General features: G+C 35.8%; 2 protein-coding genes across 4 annotated transcripts in view; one reads left to right on the forward strand and one right to left on the reverse strand.

Moving 5' to 3' along the window:
• Positions 1-21,409, forward strand: LOC104905182 (protein transport protein SEC23 C). The gene is made up of 12 exons (XM_010693632.4): positions 1-1,025; positions 1,391-1,564; positions 2,248-2,409; positions 3,293-3,435; positions 4,180-4,255; positions 4,337-4,512; positions 4,610-4,691; positions 9,412-9,489; positions 10,242-10,403; positions 10,481-10,744; positions 10,889-10,993; positions 21,065-21,409. The coding sequence occupies exons 1-12, from the start codon at positions 282-284 to the stop codon at positions 21,206-21,208; spliced, it is 2,310 nt and encodes a 769-aa protein (XP_010691934.1). The 5' UTR covers positions 1-281; the 3' UTR covers positions 21,209-21,409.
• The window catches only part of LOC104905180 (110 kDa U5 small nuclear ribonucleoprotein component CLO), a 7,665-nt gene continuing 4,437 nt past the window's right edge, over positions 21,085-24,312 (reverse strand). Inside the window, exons 5-12 of one of the 3 annotated variants that reach the window (XM_057394893.1) lie at positions 24,209-24,307; positions 23,950-24,108; positions 23,752-23,837; positions 23,458-23,656; positions 23,258-23,368; positions 22,870-23,076; positions 22,626-22,729; positions 21,085-21,543 (exon numbers count right to left, since the gene is read on the reverse strand). In XM_057394893.1, coding sequence (XP_057250876.1) covers positions 22,631-22,729; positions 22,870-23,076; positions 23,258-23,368; positions 23,458-23,656; positions 23,752-23,837; positions 23,950-24,108; positions 24,209-24,307 — 960 coding nt within the window. In that variant the 3' untranslated portion in view covers positions 21,085-21,543; positions 22,626-22,630. Of the gene's footprint in view, positions 21,544-22,386; positions 22,730-22,869; positions 23,077-23,257; positions 23,369-23,457; positions 23,657-23,751; positions 23,838-23,949; positions 24,109-24,208; positions 24,308-24,312 lie in introns of those variants that run through there. The other 2 variants (XM_010693631.4, XM_010693630.4) reach the window with 2 other exon arrangements.

Raw genomic sequence — 24,312 nt, forward strand, 5'->3', positions numbered from 1 at the left:
TGACAAAAGAAAACCCCAAAGAACAAAAAAAAAAAAAAAAAAAAAGAGTGGGGAGCAAGTTTGATCAAATGATGAGTTGATCAGTGGCAGTCTGGCACTCTGTATATTTCGTTGTTTTGAGTTTTGAGTTTTTGACGTGATCACTACCATTGTCGTCAAACACCCCAAAACTTCCCACTATCAACTTCATTCCTTCATACACTCCAATCTCTAATCTTAATCCTTAAGATTCAATCTAATCATCTTCTCATTTGATCACCTTCAAGCTTCAACCATCAACAATGGCGGAATTTCTCGACCTAGAAACACAAGACGGAGTTCGTATGCCATGGAATGTAATCCCAGGTACAAAACAAGAATCAAGCAACTCCGTAATCCCAGTCTCTCTCCTCTACACTCCAATCAAATCTTTCCCTAATCTCCCAATTCTTCCTTACTCTCCTCTTCGTTGTCGTTCATGTCGTTCAATTTTAAACCCTTTTTCCGTCATCGATTTCGCCGGAAAAGTATGGATCTGCCCCTTTTGTTTCAATCGCAATCATTTCCCCCAACATTACGCTTCAATTTCCGACGATAATCTTCCCGCTGAACTTTTCCCGCAATACACAACAATTGAATATGAACCTCCCCCAGAATTGCACGCCCAAAATCATACTCCTCAAGTTTACTTATTTGTCGTTGATAATTGTTTGATTGAGGAGGAAATTGGGTACTTGAAATCAGGGTTGTCTTTAGCGTTGGAATTGGTGCCTGATGATGCCCTTGTTGGGTTGATTACATTTGGGAGTTTTGTGCAAGTTCATGAATTAGGGTTTTCAGGTGGGGGTAGTGGGATTCCTAAGTGTTATGTGTTTAAAGGGTCTAAGGAAGTTAGTAAAGATCAGGTGATGGAGCAACTTAATTTTTTTTCGAATAAGCCGAAACCGGTTTCTGGGGTTGTTGCTGGTGTTAGGGATGGTTTGTCTTCTGAGAGTATTTCTCGGTTCTTGTTGCCGGCTTCTGAGTGCGAATTTACGTTGAATTCGGTATGTCATTTGATCATGTTGGTTTGGAAGTTTGGAGTTTCTTTTGATTTAATAGGAGTAGTTTACTTTATCAATTTTAGTTAGCATTATGATTTTATGATATTGATGATATTGTTGTTGATTGTGATTCTACTTTGGAGTTGGTGGTTTGATCCATAATAATGTCTGTAGTGTAATTTAGCTTATGATTCTGCTGACTTGTATAACTTAATTGGTCTTAGAATTCTTTTGTGGCTTGTGCTGTTTTTGTTGTTGTCGAATATTGTGTTATGGTTTATTAGCAGGAGATATTGGTTGCTGATTGCTGCTTCTTACTTTGTTGCTATGAATTCTTTGATGATGGAAATGTGGTTGGGTGAGTGTAGTTGTTAGAGGAGCTTCAGAAGGATCCTTGGGGAGTGCCTACAGATCAAAGGGCAACTCGGTGTACAGGAACAGCACTCAGTATTGCAGCCCATGTATTAGGAGCTTGCATACCTGGATCAGGAGCTAGGATTATGGCTTTTGTCGGTGGTCCATCAACAGAAGGGCCCGGTGCTGTAAGTTTTCTGCTTTCAAGGCTCTCTTCCAACCTTGAGTTTTCAGTTGGCTTGTATCTCAGTTGCTTATTGTCAGGTCTCTTTAAAGAAATCTTACGAAGTTGATTATTACCATATTATATTATTATAATATTCTATACTTTGATAGTTTTGCTCACGAGACATGCATGGTCCATATAGCGACGTAATGAAATAATTGCCAAATAGCAGCTAAAAAATGATCTGTAAAGAAAGCCTCAGCATTTAGCTATTTCTAATATTTAAGAGAAGGTTCTAGCTCTACGACTTGATCTCAATAGGCCATAGGACTAGGCTTAGAAATTGCAGAACTGCATTATTTTGAGGAGTTCAATGGTGCATACAGTCTCGATCATCTTCCCGAGATAATGTGATTCAAACATTTGCAGTCATGTTTTTAAAACCGTAATTCCTTATGTTTGGAGATGAAATAGTTAGAATGATACGGCTCAACAAATTCTTCCTGTATGTTTCCTGATTATTGTACTGCGAACTACTTTTGATGAGTTCACTTGTGCGAGCTCAAATCATAAAATCTTCTGCAAATGCAACCCATTATGCGTCTGACATTCCTCATTTCTTGTGGGTGTCTGTGTTTCTTGTTGTCAATTCAAGGTCTTACATTTTAAAACTGGGTTCAGCCGTGTTCTGATTCTTATTTGCAGATTGTTTCGAAAAACCTATCTGAGCCAATCCGTTCTCACAAAGATCTGGATAAAGATTCTGCTCCTTATTATCATAAAGCTGTTAAATTCTTTGAAGGAATTTCGAAGCAGCTTGTCCACCAAGGACATGTTCTTGACCTTTTTGCATGTGCTCTCGATCAGGTATATCTAACTTTTTTGATATTTAGAGTAGACTGCATGCGTGAATTCTTTAGTGCCACAATGTCTCTCTCTTCTCGTATAATTGTGTAATATAACGTTCTAGAACCATATCATTTGAAGGGAAAACTATGTTTATAGGTCACATTGCTGTAAAATTGTACTTTCAGTACGCGTATTTGGTGATTAAATAAGAGTAAAGGAAGTACTCAACCATCAGGGAGTTACTTATATTACTGGCTTTAAGGAAGATGAAATAGAGTAACATTATATGGCCTGTTGATAAGTTGGGAAGTATGAAATCGTGTGCCTAACACCATCACATATTCTGTGTCATCCAGGATTCTGGGGGTATATGCTGTAGTATTGTCTGATTAACACGACTTATATACAGTTAAATAGGGTGAGTTGGGGTAGAGCGGCAGAAGATGATGTTGGATATGACAGATGCTTAAATGGTGGTAAATGATGGCAATAAGTCTTCATCAAACCAGCTAGCTGAATAAAGTTGAGAGGAACTAAAGAATCCTGATAATTGTTTTTTTTCTCTTAAGTTTCTCTTCCACTCTTGATCTATCTATTTTATCCTGTGTGTTGGTTTACCTCTCAACTAAGATCATTGATTGACTTCTTGACATTTTTATTGGGTGCCAATCTAGTTGATGATTGCCAACTTGTATCAATGTCTTCCTAATTTGACTTTATTATCACAGCAGTTAAGCCAGTTATATACTTATATTCAGTTGTGAATCTAGCAGTTGTCAATGACTCGATGCGGGATCCTCTTTTTCATGATTAACTTCAATAGTTTAATGTTACGTATTTGATGGTTCCATATTTTGTTAGATTTGTGGCCTGATATTGATGATCATTTTTCACATACCAGGTTGGAGTTGCTGAACTTAAAGTTGTTGTTGAGAAGACTGGTGGTCTTGTTGTTCTTGCTGAAAGTTTTGGCCATTCAGTTTTTAAGGATTCTCTTAAGCGTGTTTTCCAGGCTGGGGAATACGATCTTGGACCAGCATCAAAGTAAGGTTTAGCTTAAATATAGATTTTCCTGTTTTAGAACTTAATAGGTGAAATATTGTTGATCATTGTACTTTTCAACTAATTAACTGCTAAGTGTCAATAATTTGGTTGGAGAATTTGTTGGTGTATATTCTTGTTCACCATGCTACACTCTCAAAATCATCCGGACCTGTCAATCATACATCTGCTATCTGTTAATTGGGAGTATTAGTCTTGGTGGTAGTCTCCTTATCCTTTGGGACAGGAAAAAGACCCTTAAGAAGTTGGTCCCATAATCAATTCCAGTTGAAGTTTGTATGGAAAGGGTAGCAGATATGGAAGGAAACCAAGGATATGGTCGCAACTGGCCGATGCGGAAGCGGTTTGTAGTGGATGAATGGAATGACTTGCGGCTAACGTAGTGTAAATCTTTGAATAATTTGCCTTAATGGATTATAACCTCAAATTTGCATTTTTCTAGTATAAGTAATATGCTTTCAACATAATATGACCAAGACCTATCATATGGATATGATACCAAATAAAATCAATATTTGGTGAATGAATATTTACTTGAAACATGAATTCTCCGTTCTATTATTAAAATAAATAGACACAACTCATGCAATACCTAACTTAAAATATCAATGCCCCATACTTAGATGTACAAGATTTAGACATCTGGCACTAGTATTGTAGCTTTCATCTCTAGGATTTTACTGTAGACGATATTTGCAATTGGCCTAACCAAATTACCTCATGCAGTGGTATATTTGAGGTCAGCTGCTCAAAGGATATGAAGATTCAGGGAATACTTGGTCCTTGTGCATCACTTGAAAAGGTAAATTTGTGTCAAGAATTTGTTTATGCTCACATTTGTGTTTGTCGGATATTTGACGTTTATGCTCTATCCTTGGTGCAGAAAGGTCTCCTTTGTTCTGAAACTGTTATTGGCCAGGGCAACACAAGCGCATGGAAGTTGTGTGGCCTTGATAAAGCTACGACGTTATGCATATTTTTTGACATTGCAAAGAAAGAGAGTTCTGATGCCATCGGTCAAGCCACTAGCAATCAGTTTTTCCTGCAGTTTTTGACTTAGTATGAACAAAACGTGACATTTTCATGGTTGTTCCCTTTTTTTTATTGCGCCTGCTCGATGTTGGAGCTATTCTGACTTGTGTCAGAATTTTCTCAGCTATCAACATAGAAGTGGTCGTATGAGGCTTCGCATTACAACTCTCTCCAGGCGATGGATTGCTGGTCCAGGAAGCACACAGGTATTTTCTCCACTTCTGTGTCCTTTGTATAATGCCTCTGTTTATTGTGGGATCAGGAACCAAATGTTAGTTGATTGTCGTATTACTAGGCTGGTTTTATCTATATGCATAGCTCCGATTAGGGGTGTAAGTGGATTGGATTGAATTGGACTTTGCCGAATCCAAATTCAGTCCAAAGTATTTTGGACTTAAAAAATTGAGTACAAATCCGATCCAAAACTTTTTCCGAGTCCAGTCTGGTCCGAAAAAAAATTCTAGAGTTCGAATCCAGTCCGGTTCGATTATTATATATCAATTTTTTTCCTGATTTAGGTGTACAATGTTGTCTGATGATTGAATCATTGAAACTTGAAAAATTGGATTCATTACATCATTTCATAAAGTTACATGCATCCTTAAATTTTAATAAAATGCAACTTGCAAAATACAAAAGGCGCCAAAAGGGTTAAAGTAGTTTTTGCCTTTTCACTTTGGAGTTTTGGAGGGTAAGTGAAAAGTCTGAAGCTAGGTAAAAAATTTAGAGCAAATGTAAAAAGTCTAAATTTCAAGAAAAAAATCATACAAATATATATATATATATATATATATATATTATATTATATATATATATATATATATATATATAGAAGTGAGTTCATATGAGAATGCATACTTACACGAGAAATGAGAATGAATTTTACGCGCTTTAACTCTTATGAATAAGAGAAATAACTCTAACAAGTGATGTAACTCCAAAAAATAGAATATTAGAAGAAAAAAAATTCAAGTGAATTTTTTTAGGGGGATATAACTGTCTTAGTGTTGTAACTCTAATCCAATCGTGTGGTTGAGATTCATTCTCAATTCTCATATAAGGAGCATTCTCATGTGATATTGCTCCTATATATATATATATATACATCCTCTGTTTTTTTTAGATGTTACACTTTCGAAAAGTTTGGTTAATGAGGGATTAAGAGAAAGTAAGGGTGGGGAACACCAGTGAGCCACCACCACTGGTGGGCCACACCAGCGCGCCACCGTTGCGACTATCACAAGACCAAATCGACCACCGACGCCACCAAATCGACCACCGACACCACCAAATCGACCACCGACACCCTCTCCCTTCCCTTTCCCTTTCCCCTTCCCCTTCCCCTTCCCCTTCTCCTTCTCCTTTTCCTTCCAAACACGCAACCCCTGTCCCCTTATCCTTCCCTTCTAGTCGTGCGACTGGGTTTTCGGCGGGTGGGGTTTTCGACAGGTGGGTGGGGTTTTCAGTGGTGGGGTGGGGTTTTCAGTGGGTGGGTGGGGTTTTCGACGGGTGTAGTGGGGTTTCCGGCGGATGGGGTGGGGGTTTCGGCGGGTGTGGTGGTGTTTCGACAGGTTGGGTGGGGTGCGGTGCGGTGGTGGGGAAGGGGTTGGACTGCTAGGGTGGGTGGAAGAGGGATGTTGGTTAATTGTTAATTTAGGTTAAATTAAATAGGTTTAATTTTGATTAATTGTTATAAGAAAGGGTAAGTTGGTCATTTTACAGTGCAAAACTTACTAATTTATGAAAGAAAAAAAAGTGTAACATCTATTTTGAGCCATTCCGTTTTAGGAAAGTGTAACATCTAAAAAAACGGAGGAAGAATATATATTGGACTGGATTGGACTCGAAAATTTGAGTCCGAGTCCAATCCAATTATTTTTCAGTCCAGTCTAGTCCGATAAGTTTGGACTAGACTGGATTGGACTCTGACTTTTCGTAGTCCACTTATCAGCTTTCAGAAACATATATAAGAAACACAAACTCATTGAAATGCGTTTGGAAACGCTGAAATTTTTTAACAATTGTAAATTCTCGTCTTATCCCAAATTAGGGGCAACTGAGCCTTTTCTTCTCAAGTAGTTGTGATAGGCATTGATTGACTCGCAAGTGCTCATTTGCACCCCCTTTTTTAAATTTCCGTGCATGATTTTTGGCATAAAAGAGGATTAGAGCCCAAAATATAGGATATCAAAAGATAGGAAGGATATTGCATCCTGTTATACGCTGGGACGCAATATGATTGCAATAGTTTGAAACTTTCCATGATTCAAAACCTTTAGGGGGCGTTTGGTTGGGGGTTTTTAGGAAAGGGTAAGAGAATCAAATAGGTCGATTCCCTTACTTGTTGTTTGTTAACACATTTTAATCATTCCCTTTACGCTCCTCATTACCCCAAAGTCCTCTACTTCCATTACCCATCCCCCACTAAGGTTTCACTTACCCTTTCCCTTCTCTACTCCATGGTCACCTTGACCAATGGTTGACCACCACCACAACCACCACAACAACCACCCCAGACATTGTACCACCACCCATACCAACCACCGTCACCGCCACACCAAACCACTGGAAAAAAATCCACCACATGCACCCATAAACCCATCACCACTTCCTCCCAAACAGCACAACCACCCAAAAATCCACCAACACCACTTGAAAACCCATAAGCCTAAAAACTTGAAAAAAAAAAAATTCAAGAGTAAGAATGGGTGAATACTTCTTCTTATCAATAATTATGGCTTTAAGGGTCAAATTCGGCCATGAAAACTTCAGATCTGAAGTTTTTATGGTCGAATTTGACCTTTAAATCTCAAATTTCTCCTTCAATGGTGGTAGAAAAGAAAAGAAAGAAGAGGAGCGATGGTTACTTGGCGGTGGTGATGGGTGGTGGTAATTTCGCGGTGGTGGTGGACGGTGGTTATTAACAGCAGTGAGGTGGCAGAGGCGAGGGAAGGGGGTAACGTGAGGTGGAGGTGGTTCTTGGAGAGAGAGGGAAGGGGAACATGGTGGAGGAATGGTGAGAAGTTGAAGATGAGTTTTTTTATCCCAAACAACCTTTTTAATCAAAGGGTTTTCCTTTCCATTCTCCTTGTTTCTCTTTCTTATACCCTTACCTTTTCCCCTATCTAAACCAAACACCCCCTTAGAGTTTAGACTAGCCATTCACGGTCCATCGTGTCAAACCTTCTCCAGTCTGCGCAATTGTTAGCAGCTTTTAATGGCCATTGAAGGTGGAATGTGACCTTCAGCTATCTTCTTCCTTGATTGAAGAGTGTTAAATCTTTTCAGTTCCGTTTCTCTTTTCTTGGGATCGGGAGAGTGGGGTGTATGACCAGAAAAAAATGATGAAATTTGAGTTATGTGCTATTATACTCCTACTATTGTGATCCTTGTTCACTAGCAAAATAGAAAAGGAGTTATTAGTATTTAATCTTCTTGCCTGGCCTGTTTTTCCATATTTATCTCTTATTATTAATGTCACGGTATTTGCCGCCCGTATTACCACACACCGCCCGTACTTATACTATATTAATTTTCTTCTTTCTCCTCTACTTCTTCCTCTTTTCTAACCTACGATAACCACCACTGCCACCACTACTCCGAAGCCACCACTGCCACCACCACCACCCTCAGCCTCCCCCTCCCCCTCCCCCTCTGCGCAGTCACCTTCTTCTTCCTCTTCCTCCTTTCTTCTCCTTCATATTCTCCTGCCAGTTCCAATTCTTCAGTACCCAAATTCACTTTGGCATTAAAAACACAAATTCCATATAAAAAACCAACCCAGAGAATTAAATGAAAGAAACTCATAACATCTTCAGCACCTTTCGCGGTTAAACAAGAAGAAACCGGGATAATACCACGCTGTTTAGAGATCCAGTTGATATTGATTTCTTGAACCAGAAGAGTTTACCTTGCTTTGATATGAACCATTGATTACGCCATGTGTTGATGTACCCCCCCCCCCCCCCCCCCCCCCGAAAAAAAAATCAGATCTATATTAAAACCAGAAAATTCCGATCTTCTTCTTCCTCCTTTCTCTTCTTCTTCGACAGTTTTCACAGCTTTTTTTTTTTCACTGTTTGTGAAACCGAACCAAAATTTTGGTTCCACTATGTGGAGCCGAAATTTTTGTTCGGTCCATGCTAAAAAGAATCTTAATTTTTTTTTTTTGAGTTAAGATAAGTAAAAGAAAAAAATACAGGCAGTAATATTTATTTTTATCCATTAAATGAAAGCTTAAAAAAATCTGAAAAAATAATTTTATGATTTATCACTTACGAACTGTGGTTCCCTAAAGAATATTATTCAAGTAGGAAATTATGAAATATTATAGTTATATTATTAGTCTTTTCCCTCACCTTTCTTCAGTTTCCTGTTTCGGCTTGCATGCGATGTTGATCCATACATCGACATGATTTAAAGCCTCGAACAGAGGCCTAAGTGACTGGTGGTACTTCTAGCTTTAAATAGATTAAAGTTGTACCTAGATGATCTCCATACTTAAGAACCATCTGTCAAAGTTTTGCTTCAAGATTATAGTAGGAATCCAAAATATGGTTTTACTTTATATGTTAGTGGTGGTTTGGTGTTCCTTTTCTCATATAGCTGTCATATTGCCTCGTAGAACTATGTTCAGTGACAATATTCGTTGAGAAACTGATATGCAACAATATCAAGCTATTGGAATACCATGATTTTAAGTAAGAAAGTTGTTATTCACTTATTCTCCTGGATTTCCAGGAGAGCGACTGTCCAAACAAATTTTGATCCAGATTCCTAAGTCTTTTCCTTTATCTGTTTGTGGGTTTATCATTAACTTTTGTCATGTGGCAGTGGCTTGTTAGATGTCTTCAAAATGTAGTCAGTTTGTTACCTCTTGTAAAACTTCCTTTGTTTTTATGCTTTCTCACCATCAATATTGTATAGGAGTTGATTGCAGGATTTGATCAAGAAGCAGCAGCTGTCACCATGGCACGCTTAGTCTCATTCAAGATGGAGAATGAGGTGAGTACCAAGGGGGATACCACTTTGTATTCTGTTAGTTGTGGTAATCTATGCCACTTTGGATTCTGTTAGTTGTGGTCATCTATGCCAAATAACTTATGTGGATTTCCGGTTTTTCATAGTAGATGATTATGTATTGATGGAAAGATTGTAATTTGTTGGTAGTAGGAATAATGCCGGCAAGTGCTTCTTATGAGTCTCGGTGCTAAGCCCATTAATTTTGAAACCATTCGACATGGATATGGCATAGATATGGCATGTTTCTCTCTTGTTTTTCCTATATTCCCGCAATAATCCCGCTGCTACATCATTTTCTTGTATGTTGTCTTGATAAGTTCTGCTGCAACTTTCTCTTATCATGATGATTCTCTTGTTACTTCCTTCCAATACAAGTAGATATATAGCTGCTTTCTGTTGTACTGTTGGTCATCATCTTCCAGCTTTCTCTCTCGTTATTATGTAATTTTATATTTATGTTTACCTTTCTAAAGGTCGGCAGGTTTAGTACAAAGTGGTAGCAAAAGCATAGGCCCCAAGTCTTGTGGCACAACTACCTGCTTCTTTAACATGATACTTAAGCCCTGGACCTTTAGCTTAGAAAGTGTTTTTGCTGGAATATTGCATCCATGATACTTCTATCTGACGATCTTTCAGTTTAATTTTCTAGTTAATTACCCAGCTTGTCATAACCATCTTATCCTCTCTTTAATATTTTATGATAATTTCTCTATCCATCAATTGTTGGCTTGCAGGCTGAGTTTGACCCAATAAGATGGCTTGACAGATCACTGATACGTCTTTGTTCAAGATTCGGTGATTACCAAAAGGATAACCCATCTTCTTTCAGCCTATCTCCACGTTTTTCAATATTTCCTCAATTTATGTTTCATCTACGACGATCTCAGTTTGTACAGGTATTCATTTTTCCTTCTGTCGGTATTCTACGATTGTGACATCATGAAAGCAGCTAACTTGGTCTATTTTGCAATAGGTGTTCAACAACAGCCCTGACGAGACTGCATATTTTAGAATGATTCTTAACCGGGAGAACGTAGCCAACTCAGTAGTTATGATTCAGCCTTCATTGATTTCTTATTCCTTCCAATCATCTCCTGAACCCGCTCTTCTCGATGTTGCATCTGTTGCTGCGGACAGGATATTGTTACTGGATTCATACTTTACGATTGTCATTTTCCACGGTGCAACTGTTGCTCAGTGGCGCAAGGCTGGATACCAAGATATGCCTGAACACAAGGTCAGTATGCTGCTTGTTGGACGTGTGATGTACACAGATTCACTTTTGAGTGCTCAATTATCGCCAACTATTTGCTTGTTTTCTTTTCCCCCTTTTTTTTTTTTTTTTTTTTTGACTGGGCTTCTTCTTTCTTCTTATTGTTAGGCATTTGCCGAGTTGTTGCAAGCTCCTAAAGACGATGTCGATGCTTTGATCAAAGAGAGGTTTCCAGCTCCACGCTTGGTCATCTGTGATCAGTATGGCTCTCAGGTATATTCTTATATTGTGAAGTTGAAGAAGATATGAATGAACATAATACTACCTTTACTATTCTTATCCCCTATGTCTTGACCTTCAGTAAGCTTGTCTTAAATCATGTGCGCATGTTGTATGCTCCTTAGTCCATATATCTACTCAAGTATGGAATGAGATCCTTACCATTTCCTTTGCATTCCTAAATAGATCAATGGTTGGGAATGCATGAAGAGGGAAAGGGGGGGGGGGGGAATGGAATTTTTATCAGTCCAATAGCTTAGTCGTCATAACCTGAACATAGGATTTTAAGAGAAAGAATTGGAGAGGATCTTAATTCACCAAGTATAGCCATTGACTTTGTATTATGTTTGAGCTGAGTCTTTGAGCACTTTCTGTTAGTATATATGAAAGGCACTAATACTGCTTTTTTGAATTTGGGCTGAAATGGGGTGACTTTTTTGGCCGCTTCCTGGCCTCGAATCAACTCTAGGCTAGAGTTGATTTTTGAGTTTTGATCCTTGGCTTAACGCTGAATATTTCTTACAAAGGTTCTTTTTAAGGGTGCACTGGTCAAATCAATGCTGGGTTGCTGAGTGGTGTTATATGTATGACCTTTGGTTTATCAATTCAATATGCAATTTCAAAATATTATTCTTCTACCTGTTGCCTGGTTTTGTTCGAAATATTCTTCCCGATATGATTGTAGATTTTAGAACTAGCTTCTAGCCGCCTTCAGTATACAGTATTTCCTTTTCGATGTAAAAATTAAAATAAAGAGCAGAGAGCTCTTACATTAATATTTCAAAATTTTAACCTCCGTTTCTTTTTAACTGTACCATATATATTTTTTTGGGATGTTTTGAATTAGCTGTACCATTTGCCTTTTGAGAAGGTCTTCTTCCCACGTGACTTTTTCTAGTATTCTTCATCATTCCCTCGCACAACTATCCTTAAATATGTTTGCCATTTCCTTTGAGTACAACTAAAAAACCGAGGAAGTTATACATCATCATGTCATCTAATAAAATTATATAAAAAGTACTCCCTCCGTCCCATAATATATATAGTGCTTGCATTCCTCTTTGGGTGTCCCAAAATGTTGTGCCTATTTCTTTTTTTATCAATTTGTTTGGACTAAATTATCCTTCATTTCTACATAAAACTTTCCAAAATACTCCTACTTTCTTTTAAAATATGTGCCCCTATTTATTGTTTTACACCATTCCAAGGAATATTTATTGCTCTTTCATTTTATTTTAAAGGAAAAAGAAGAAAAAAACTAGTTCCAAGACAAAAATACCCAATAAACATTTACTTAAATATATATATTTTTGTGAAATCTTAAAACTCCTTCCATTTTCCTTAATTCTTGTGAAAAATGAGAAGTGAGCACTATATTATGGGACGGAGGGAGTATTATAGAAGCATGTTAGAAGTTTTGATGGATACCAGTGATTGGCTTGGCTTTGGAAGGTCTGGTGCCATGTAGCCTTTCTTCTATCTGTTAGAAACATACTTAGACTAGAGGTGTCAAAAACTGGGCCGACCCACGGGTGAACCCGCATGCGACCCAGACCCAACCTGTTCCGAGCCGAGAGTGGTCGGTTGGAAAGCCGACCCATTCCGACCCAGTGTTCACCCGTGCCCAGTTTAACCCGTGGAATTAGTAACCCAACCTGAGTTGGGCCGACCCAGTTGTACCCGTACCCAGTTGCACCCGTGAATAACGATCCAGACCCAACCTGTTTCCGACCCAAAATGACCCGCACCCAACTTCACCCGCCAATGACCCAGTTAAACCCACCCGTTATCACCCAACCCAGTTATCACCCAACCCAGTTACCACCCAACCCAGTTGTGACCCAACCCAGTTATCACCGACCCAGTTGTGACCCAACCCAGCTATCACCGACCCAGTTGTGACCCAACCCAGCTATCACCGACCCAGTTTCGACCCAACCTTGTTACCACCCGACCCAACTAAACCCGACCCAATGCCATTCCGACCCAAGTAAACCCGACCCAACACCATTTATTTGTTTTTGGGGTGCAGGATCGAAGACGTATAAGATTACCATTTATTTCAAGTTTCATCTTTCTTTTATTTTTTAAAAAAATCGATGGAACACATTTTTTCTGACAAGTACATTAATATTTGGAGTAGTTCTCGATTAGGCGGAGATGAAACACATAGTTTCTGTTGTTAGACATGCATTTAAGCCATGACTTCCATACACCATAGGGCATAAGCCATAAGGTATCTTAATTCTTAACCTCCAACTTTTTTTTAATTTATGTAAATAGTTGAATTGAATTAATCATTATGTACATTTTCAGCCCATTTATATTTGGTTCTGTTTAGAAATTAGGCAAATTACAATATTTTTAGAGTTTAAATGTAAATTATAACATGCTGTTTTAGAAATAAATAAAATCAGACTTACTTAATGTTTGAAGGGTGTTCGGTCCTTGTTACTTAATGTTTTAATGTCTAATAAAGAAATAGTGAAGACGTCTCTCTCTAACGATCAAACATTTGTTTTACTTAGTATTTAATAAATATTAGAAATAAAATAAATAAAATCAGACTTAAAGTATTAGACAAAAAAAAATATATATAAAATTAAAATTGAACAAAAACTGCCATTAATCATTCCAAGCTTCCAACAACATTACAAAATCAGCAACTAATACGCCCTAATATAAAAGGTGGCACTTTTCTCCATCTGTAGTCAAAATGAGCCAAACAAGAACAAACAGATTTATGACTTTACAAGGTAAAGGATTGAAGAAGGGACTGCTTGATACTAAATTACTTTATGTAAAAAAAAGAAATTTAAAATAGGAACATATTGAAACTTGCCAATGAATAAACAGAAACAAAAAAAAAACGAAGTGAGTACATTCCTAAGATGTATATACATCAAAATATCTAAATTCTTCCAAAAGAAAATCATAATCTCTCTGTTTTTATTAAATTGTTCAATCACTTTCACACTTCTCCATGCACAACTTTGACAATTAGAATCTTAATTTATCACTTAGTAATAGTTAACAAAAGTTATTATTATGAAATTATACATTTAACCACATTTTACATATAACATTTGTTTTTATATACTAATTAGAAAATTAAAAGCAATAGTGCAAAGGTCAAAATCAAACAATTGAATAGGAAAAAAAAAAAAATCAAAGCAATAACTTTTCTATCTGCCAATAACGATAGAATCAGACTATTTAATCCCCAACGAAGGGCTCAAAAACAATAGCAGCGTTAGATAAATTGATCAATAGGACGGAATGAGTAAACAAAAAAAAAAGACCTTGGTGTTGAATGGTATAAGGGTGATTAATAGTAGGATGACCCACAGAAGTCACAAACCTATATATTCTATACACTGTAGGCTGGTTAATGCTAGTATAACAACAATTAACAATATGACAAGTCAATTTAATATGAAGTAGAAGATACATGAACCCATACCCCAAAAAACAGTGGAATGCTCTTTGTATCCTATACCACCAAGAGGGTCTCTTACCTTAAAACTGCTTTATATGTTTAGCTACTTCGTTATAAATAACATTGATGTTCTTTTCCGCATTGGAAGGATCTTAGAGAGAATCAAAGCAAAACAACTCCCACTCCATAACAAGACATGGGGCTTTTTCACTTGATATACAATCGGATCTCCAAACCCTCGAAATGATGGAGAATGGTGGTAATGAGCGCTTGTTTGCCACCTCGTTACCAAAATCTTAGGGCTAACGACTCAAGTCAGCACTAAATCTTGGTATTCTTTTTATAGCTCCATACTCCTCCTATAGACCACAATTAGGTATGTCAAACTCGAACATAATTTCAATTCAGAATCTCAACATTTAGAGAAAAAAACAGACCTAGAAATCATTTCCTCTTCTTATTTAGGCCATCTTGTTCAGCTTTCTCTCTGATCTGCTGCAGTGCGAAGAAAACACCTTTGATCTCGCTAAACTTAAGCCGAATTTCTGCAAACCAAAAGAAACGGTAACAATACAATAAATCAACCAGCAAATTTGAAACAGAAAAATCTAAAGAATTACGATGAATAAGTGAGAGAAAGAGAGAGAAAATAAATTAAAAGACCTAGAAAGTTTGTTGTCGAAAATATCATGATCTACCGGAAACTTTCGCTTTCGCTAACTGGACCAGAGTGTCATCTTCTGGATTCTTCTTGCCGTTATTTTTCGTCGTCTTCTACTTCACCAAGCTCATCGAAATGTGAATAGATAATGTGATTCCTCATTTGAATCTTTGGTAGTTTTGGTTCGAAGAAGAATAATGGTTAGGGTTTTTGTGAGAGATGGTGTAGATCCGCAAATAGGAACGTGCACTAGAGACCATGTAGCTCTATGTGCACCTGTTTTGAAACGACAATTATTTCATTACTAAACGACACAATTTATTTCCTATGCAAATTCTGTAATTTAGTAATTTTTACTTTTCAAATAAAAAAAGAAAATCCCTCCCTAAACTCACGTAAAATTGGTTTAGATTTGGTAACAGTTACCTTATCTACTGCCGTGTTAGGATTTGGTAACAGTTACCAAATAATGAAAGTCAATCACAATTGAATAGTTTTCTTTTTACATTCTTTGAACATGATATCTATGTTAATATTTTTTTTTGTTTTTATATATGTTTTTTTTTGGGTAAATGATTAGACCTATTTTTTTCATTTGCATCGTATGTTCTTCTTATCTAGAAAATATGTTCTTTTAATTATATTTGTATCTTGTTCTAATACATGTTCTTTTTTCCATGACCCGTGTTCTTTTAAAGATGGAGAATGTATAAGTTTTTTATTTGGTTTGAAGGTATAAAAAAAGAACATCATATGAATTACAAAAGAACATGTGTAATGTGTATAATAGCTTGAGAAACAATAACTTATTAAAAATCATAAAAATCAATAACATAAAAACAACTGTGAAAAATACTATACGAATTATAAACAACATATACATATAATACTTGAGAAAAAAAATACATAAAATCACAAAAATGGAAATAAACGTGAAAATAGCATAAAAGGTGTAAAACAAAGAACACCATCTAATTATAAAATAAATATGTTTTTGTCTAAGGGTTTGTCCCCCAGCTTATTTTCAATTCAGTTCAACTCTTGACAATACTTTTACTCTCACATATCACTATTCATTTCAGTTCAATTCAATTCAATTTGGTTTAATTTTAGTTTAGTTCAATTGTTTTATGCCGAAGAGAACATACCCTAAGTTGCTTCGTTTCTTTTTGTCCAAGTTGCGTTTAACACAAAAATTAAAATAAATATGAAAAGAACATAAAGGTATTAAAATACATAATATCATCTTGATTAAAAAAGAACATATGCATATATGACTTGAGAAAAAAAAAATTATAATAAGAACCATAACAATGAATAAAAGCATAAAAGAACATGAAGATATAAAATAACAATCCGACTTGCGTGAACCGGTTCACACTAAAAATAGTGTGGATCAGACCCAGGCACGTGACCATAACACACTCTATATCACTTTAACATACACTATATCACTTTAACATACACTATATCATTGTAACATACACTATATCACTTTAACATACACTATATCATTTTGACATACATTATATCATTATAACATACATATATCACTTTAACATACACTGTAACATACACTATATCATTTTAATATACACTACATCATTTTAACATACACTATATCATTTTAACATATACACTATATCATTTTAATATACACTATATCATTTTAACATACGCTATATCATTTTAACATACACTATCATAAACTCACGTGATATGGATCGGGTGCACACTAATTAGTGTGCACCGGGTTCATATTAGTTTTTTTAATAAAATAAAGAACATCATACTAATTATAAAAGAACGTGTGCATATAAGACTTAAGAAAAAAAATTATAAAAAAAGATAATAAGAACATGAAGATATAAAACAAAGTACATCAGTATAATTATAATAGGACATGTAGATTAAAAACTCGAGAAACAATCAAAATCCATCTTAAGCTTCCCTGAGAATATAGTATTATTCCTCAAAAAGTTCATTTTGTCTAATTTATTACTATTTTATCTCAACCTAATAATAACCATTTCAAAAATATCATCTTTTAAACATACTAGCTAATTAATTACTATCATCTCTATAGTGTACACGTGGTAGTATTTGGGTCCATACTCTATACCATCAAAATATCAAATCACTTATATCAAGTACATTACATATAATTCATTATATAACAAACAACACCACTAAGAACAAGAGGTGAAACTTATGAACTGGTATGTCTCTCTTCTTTTTTTCTTTCCTTCTTCTCCCTCTACTAATTCCTCTTTTTTTTTTTTTTTTCTTGTTTCCATTTTAAATCTTCACTAATATATTTTCAAATCAAAATTATTATGAAAATCCCTCCTTTCTTAAGTTTCATAATTGAAGTTCCAAAAAAAAATTTCAAAGTTAAACAAAAATGAGTTTTACTGATTTTTTGAGAAACATCATAGAATTCAATATCTCAATAAAAAAAAATTAAATGAAGTTTTTTGGGTTTTAATGAGATTTGAGGGAAATAAAGTGTTGTAATTACTTAAAACTTTATTAGATTTTTTTAGTTAAAAATTAAGCGATAATTCTGAATTTTGAAATTAATATCTTGAAATTAAAAAGACAAGTTCTATTCAATGTGATTTTGAAACAAAACTTGCGTTTCAAATCAAAAAACACGCGTTTTGGAACAAGTGCACGGTGCACATGATGGTCTCGAGACCACTATCCATGCTTTGGTGTAGATCTGAATTGCAAATAGAGAAATTGAGATTAGGGTTTAGAAAGTGGCGAAATGGGGGAGGAAATGAAAAAAGGGGTTAATATAGTATGGACTGTAGGCTTAGATTTTAGGGTTAATCACTTAATCTCAATCGTTGGATTTTAGAGTGAAGGGCTGAGATTTTAGAGTAAAAAGTCCTTAGAGTTATAAGGTTAGAGAGTAAAGAAATGAAGGGCTTAGATTTGATATTGGCTAATCAATGGTCTCAATTCATGATCCTTGATTTATCTTTTTGACCAATAAGCATTAAGAGTGACCAAGCACATGGATTTCAAAATATCAATGGTTTGGATTTTTATCATTCTCAAAATCAATGGTTAAGGTTAAATATTCTATTTTCTAATTTTAAATTTATAATTCTATACTTCTAGTATTGATTTGATAAGCAATTAGTTAATCTACTTAAATTCCTAAACTATTATTAATAATAAAAATTATAAACTTTAGAAGTTTAATTATTATTTTTAATTTCAACAAGTTTGATTCATGTAAATATGATTATGAATGACGTGAAATTTAAGGCAAAGTTGTAGTTTAGTAACTTTAAAATTAGTAGTGTTATTATAACTTAATAGAAATTATAAACTTTTCAAAAATTAAATTAGTATTATTGATTTTTAAGAAATTATTATTCTAAATTTATAAATTAGAAATATGTGAACATGTTACATGCGGTGATTAGGGATTAATTTAATGCTAACATGTAAGACGTGACACAATAACAATTACTACTGCTACTACTTGTATAGGTCTTACATTAATACTTAAGTTATTGGTTATAAACTTATATTAATATATGGTTATTTCTTCTATTAAGGTAGATTTCTTATAACCTTACTTATACAATTATTTTACTCAGCTATAATTTGATTGTATTCAGCTAAGTGAACTTGTATAAGTTATAACAAGCCTTAATCAGTACTAGACCGTAGCTTATAGTATACTACATATACGAATTTTCGCTTTTCATATCAGTATCTTACTGATAAGCAATAAGGTTTACTACGACATAGTAACAATAATTAACTACTTATTTCAATTCAATTAGATGATTTGGGTTTCGAAATGAATTTAACTTAAAGACAATTAACTTAAATGAAACATTGTTATATTGAACCAATCTACTAAGTTATACGATTAACTTAGAGACGATTAACTTAAAAAAACATAGTCACATTTACATGAAATTCGATCATGTTCATCCTCTACTAACATAGTGTTTGATTATGTATCATTTTCATATGATATATTGACATATTCGATTAAGTGATAAGTGATTAACGTTGATCATTGTTAATTGTTAGTTGTTACTTGTTACTTGTTAGATGTTAGTTGTTACTTGAGTACTTATGCAATCATCAATAAGAATAACTAAATAAGTGAATAACTAATAGTAACTGTACTGATTCAGACTTGAGAGTGAGTAAGTCACTAACTAACAAAATGTTTAAGTTTAATAGTCTATTAACCCTAACACTATAAGTCTATAATCAATAATCCTTATGGTTGTTAGTTGTTAGTTGTTAGTTGTTACTCACTTACTTGTTAGATGTTAGTTGTTACTTGTTACTTGAATACATATGCAATCATGAATGAGAATAACTAAATAAGTAAATAACTAATGAGTGATACTTAGTAACTTAGGCAATAGGCCAATTACCAATAGCCAATAATGGTGAATGGCCCAATAATATAAGATTATAAGTATAACTTATAAGTTATAAGTCTTACTTTAGTAACATTTCAAATTAGTAATATAAGTATCAAAGTATTAATGATTCAATGTATTATTAAAAAATTCACAATAATGACTCAATCACAATTCACAATATCAGTATAATTACAGATTACTATAATATACCACTATAAGTATAAAGTATAATGACTATAATCTATACCACAATATCACAATACTCAATACCACATCCACATGTTATAAGTTTATAACAATCTCGACCCAAATCAATACGCCACGGAGCCGCCGGTTCGATATTTAGTCGTTGCAAGTAATTCCGACCCAAGTTATTCCGATATCGATTTCTTTCGACCTAAGTAGCCCGAAAGCCGATTTATTCCGACCCAAGTAATTCCGAAAGCCGTATTATTCCAACCCAAGTTATTCCGATATCGGTTTTTTCCGACTCAAGTAACCCGAAAGCCGATTTCTTCCGACCCAAGTAATTTCGAAACCCGATTTCTTTCCACCCAAGTTATTCCGATTTCGATTTCTTCCGACCCACGTAACCCGAAAACCGATTTCTTCCGACCCAAGTAATTCCGAAAGCCGAATTATTCCGACCCAAGTTATTCCGATATCGATTTCTTCCGACCCAAGTAACCCGAAAGACGGTTTCTTCCGACCCAAGTAATTCCGAAACCCGATTTCTTCCGACCCAAGTCATTCCGAAAGCCGATTTCTTCCGACCCAAGTTATTCCGAAAGCCGATTTCTTCCGACCCAAGTCATTCCGAAAGCCGATTTGGACCGACTTCACCTTATTCCATTCCGACCCAAATTCACCCAACCCAGATACCGGCCGACCCAGTCTCACCCGACCCATTTCCGACCCAGTTCCGAGCTCCTCTCACCCAGTTTCACCCGACCCAAGTTCACCCGACCCACCCAGTTCCGACCCATGACACGGTGTCACCCAGATTATTCCGACCCAAATCATTCCGACCCAGCTTGGGTCAACCCAAACCCAGCCAGTGACCCAGATTGACACCTCTAACTTAGACTCTAAATAAAGTTTGACTATTCATATTTGATGGTTAATTTAAAATTTATCTGTATTTCTGACTTTGTAATGGCAATGAGATGGAATAGTATCTGAGCTTGTAGAGTCACCCTAGCAGTTTATGCCTTTATGGTGTTGCTTTATCTGTAATCACATATTTCCAGCTGACCTTTATTGCATGTTGTCTTGAGGCCGTTGACCAAGGTGGTTACAGCTACAGCCTAAAGCCATAAGAGTGTCTCTTTAGTATGCTATAAATGCATAATAGAACTAAGAAAATCGCACTTATGTATTGCACTATCACCCGTATAAGTAACAGGTGAATGGGATTGTTTGAGGTCCAAATTAGATTTTTTCTGAACTGCAGCTACAACCAATACTTTGGTTGGCTGATAATTATATATTCATGCATAGCATTCCGTTAAAGCTAATGTCGCTAATCTTTCTTTTAACTTGATGCTTTTTAGGCCCGTTTTCTTCTGGCAAAGTTGAATCCTTCAGCAACATACAACTCTGGTTCCGCTTTGCAACCGGGAGGAGATCTCATATTCACTGATGATGTCAGTTTTGAGGTTTTCTTAGATCACCTCCAGAGGCTTACTGTTCAATAGATTACGATAGGACTCACTCACAGTTTTGTACAAATCTTATTTGAGTTTGCTGTACAGTAATTTCTACATTTGATGTTCTAATAGTGTGAACTCCCCTATTATTTTGAGCTCTGCATATTATTTATTAGTTCTAATAATTGTAGTTGAGCCAATCAGATTCTTTTTTTCGAGGGAAATCACATATCTTTTCATTAATAGTAATTTCGTGATGCAGATTTTACAATTAGAGCCAGATTGGATTTTGCTGCAGTAATCCAAGGATGGCTTTGCTATGTAAAGTGTATCTTTTTGTTTCCAAATTAATCTTTGTGCGAGTGCAGGGGTCAGTCCATTACCTGAAAGAAAAGGAATTCTCGTTTTTTAGATAATGCTTGAGCTCGAAAAACAATTGATGATCGGATATGTCCTAGAAAACCAGAGTATCTTGTAATATTTGTTGGCATCCTTTGACAAGGGGTAACAATGACTTTCACTGGGTATCTATGACCTATGACCTATGACCAACATAATATTCTTACATTCTTATAAAATACATGTTTTAGTTTGTCCGTTCCGAATGTGTGCATCTGCCAATACATTTCTTTGACTCAAATATCTTCTAATTAGCAAAAATTATAATAATTAAATATTAACAAAGTACTCATTGAGATGAATCAAACAGGATGCTACATGATTATGGTTTTTCTTATATATAAAGAAGAATTTTGAAAATTCTTTCTAATTGCGAATAATGTTAAGATTCCAAGTGAACAAACTAACATATACGGGAGCACATGATAGTAACTACGTTAATTTTTTTTAGTGACTAGTTTAATTCATTTAGTTACTATATCTACTTTTATATTAAAATTAGACAGTCTCTTTTAATAATTTTTTACAACTTAAAACCCTCCTTATCACAAGAATAAGATACTTTTTGACGATTAATCCTTAATAATATTCAGAGTCCCTCTTATTTTCTGGGGCTGAGGAAGAATTGCAGTGCCACATCGCTTAAATGTCTGGGTTAGACCTTTGGTTTTTTTTTTTTGAGGGGAAATGTCTAGGTTAGACCTACATTACATATATTACTGGCTTAAGTGAGGCTACTGGCTTAAGTTCGATGGCAAATGCTTAAGAAAGATAAATTCTATACCAAAAACACATTTCACTTTTGCACCAAACAATATGCAAGCAGATGAATTTTGAAACTCGCGAAAGAATGATATAATTGATGGCAGCATCTCAGCTTCAATGAAGTGATAAAGAATTTGGGGTAACTGATTGAAACTACATTCAGAACGGTCAGGTGTATATCTCAAAACCCCCAAAAGTATCTATCTACCTGAAATATACAATAACAAAACTGATACGACACCATAAACTGTTACAAAAGTGAATTTCTTTGGTCATAAAGAGTGAAAAAATTGAAACATACATCCTTCATATCATTTGTAGATGAAGATCTGCGGCCTGTTGAGCCAACTCGACAACCATGGCCTCATCAAAGAATTTATTGATGCTCACGTCCTCACTCATACCCTGCAGATATAATCATCATCAACAAATCACACCTGGGGTCTTCTAGTTTGCTTAAAGCGAATTTCATAATGTTTTAAGGAAGAACATCAATGTCTTACGTAATACCTCAACAGTAAAGTTAATTAAGAAAAGAACCGTACCTTTCTACGCCTTGTTTTCACCATAAACTCCCGTGCCAGGTGCTGTATTGGGGCAGGTTCAAGAGGCCGTAGGACTATGCTCTTGTCCAGTGGATCTCCTGGGACGATAGCCCAATGATCAAATACAGAGAGGCAGAAGGCCTGCCCTTGAGTGTGATACCTTAAATCTGTCTCAAATCCAAACGACTCTATCACAGGTAAAAATGCCTAGAAAACAAGAGATGAGCCAAGTGTTAAACTTAAATAGTAGATGAAATTTACATGCATATGCAGATAAAAAGGGGAAGCATTCAGCTGTTCAGACACGCTAAGGATACGGGAAGCTTAAACCATGACAGCAGCATTAGCAAACAAAACTGCAAAAGCAATTGCATCAAGTATAACCAACCTTCACTATATACGCCGGGGTCCCTGGTTGTGGAACATCAGCAGTCACATGGCCACGTCTCCGAGATAAAACCGTGTAGATGGCGGAAACACAATCAATTGGTGTTTGTATCTGGAGAAGGCACATAATTGTACAATTATGGACGGAGAAGGCAATCACACTATAATACAATTAATACAAGAGCAGGAACAAATCGTCACCTCCACATAATAGACTGGCTCCATAAGACGAGGGGTAGCCATAAGGAAAGCTGAATAAGCCACACGTCGGGCAGTGGGGATGATTTGTCCAGTTCCCCGATGTAGTGGCTCAGGAGCAATCCTAGCATCAACTATCTTAAACTTCACGTTTCTGATTGGTTCATCACAGAGGGGACCTTCCCGAGCACCCCATTGAAAGCTTCACAGAAGAATGCAATAGTTCAAAAAGACAGAAGGTGGATAACCTGCCAGAAGGGCAGGAGGTTGAGGGAATTATGTAAGCAATTGACTTACCCTTGAACAATAGAATCTTTCACAGCATTCAGTAAGTTCTTGTCAACTTCACTGGGAAGTGTGTCATCTAACAGTATATTAGGTCCCTACAAGTGGTGTTTGCATAAGTGGATTACATATGGACTCCAAATAACAGAAGATAGCAAAAATATCTCTGGAGTATTAAAAAGATCAGGTAACATTCCAAAAAAAACTAACCTGCTTATCAGGACCAAAAGCCCATATAGAACGTGCAGCAAGCAAATCCCAATCATACTTTGTTTGGAAGAAATCTCCCAGTTTCTTTCGAGGCCAATCAATGCTCACAACACCATTCTCGATGTCCTCTGCAAGACCTCTCTCCAATGGCTCTGCAATCTTCAGATGCAGAAACCACGTTTACTAAGTCAGATCAGGATAAAGATGACTACAACTTCAAACTGCAAAAACATGAATGAAAGCCAAATTGATCGCATACCATAGTTATCTTATTCTTCTTGTTTGGAGTTTCAGCGAAACACTTCATTGATGAAGATTCTACCACCGTTTCACAAAATGAGACAACTGGATCTGCTACCTATC

This window comes from Beta vulgaris, chromosome 1, assembly GCF_026745355.1.
Source record: "Beta vulgaris subsp. vulgaris cultivar EL10 chromosome 1, EL10.2, whole genome shotgun sequence".
Taxonomy (NCBI): Eukaryota; Viridiplantae; Streptophyta; class Magnoliopsida; order Caryophyllales; family Amaranthaceae; genus Beta; species Beta vulgaris.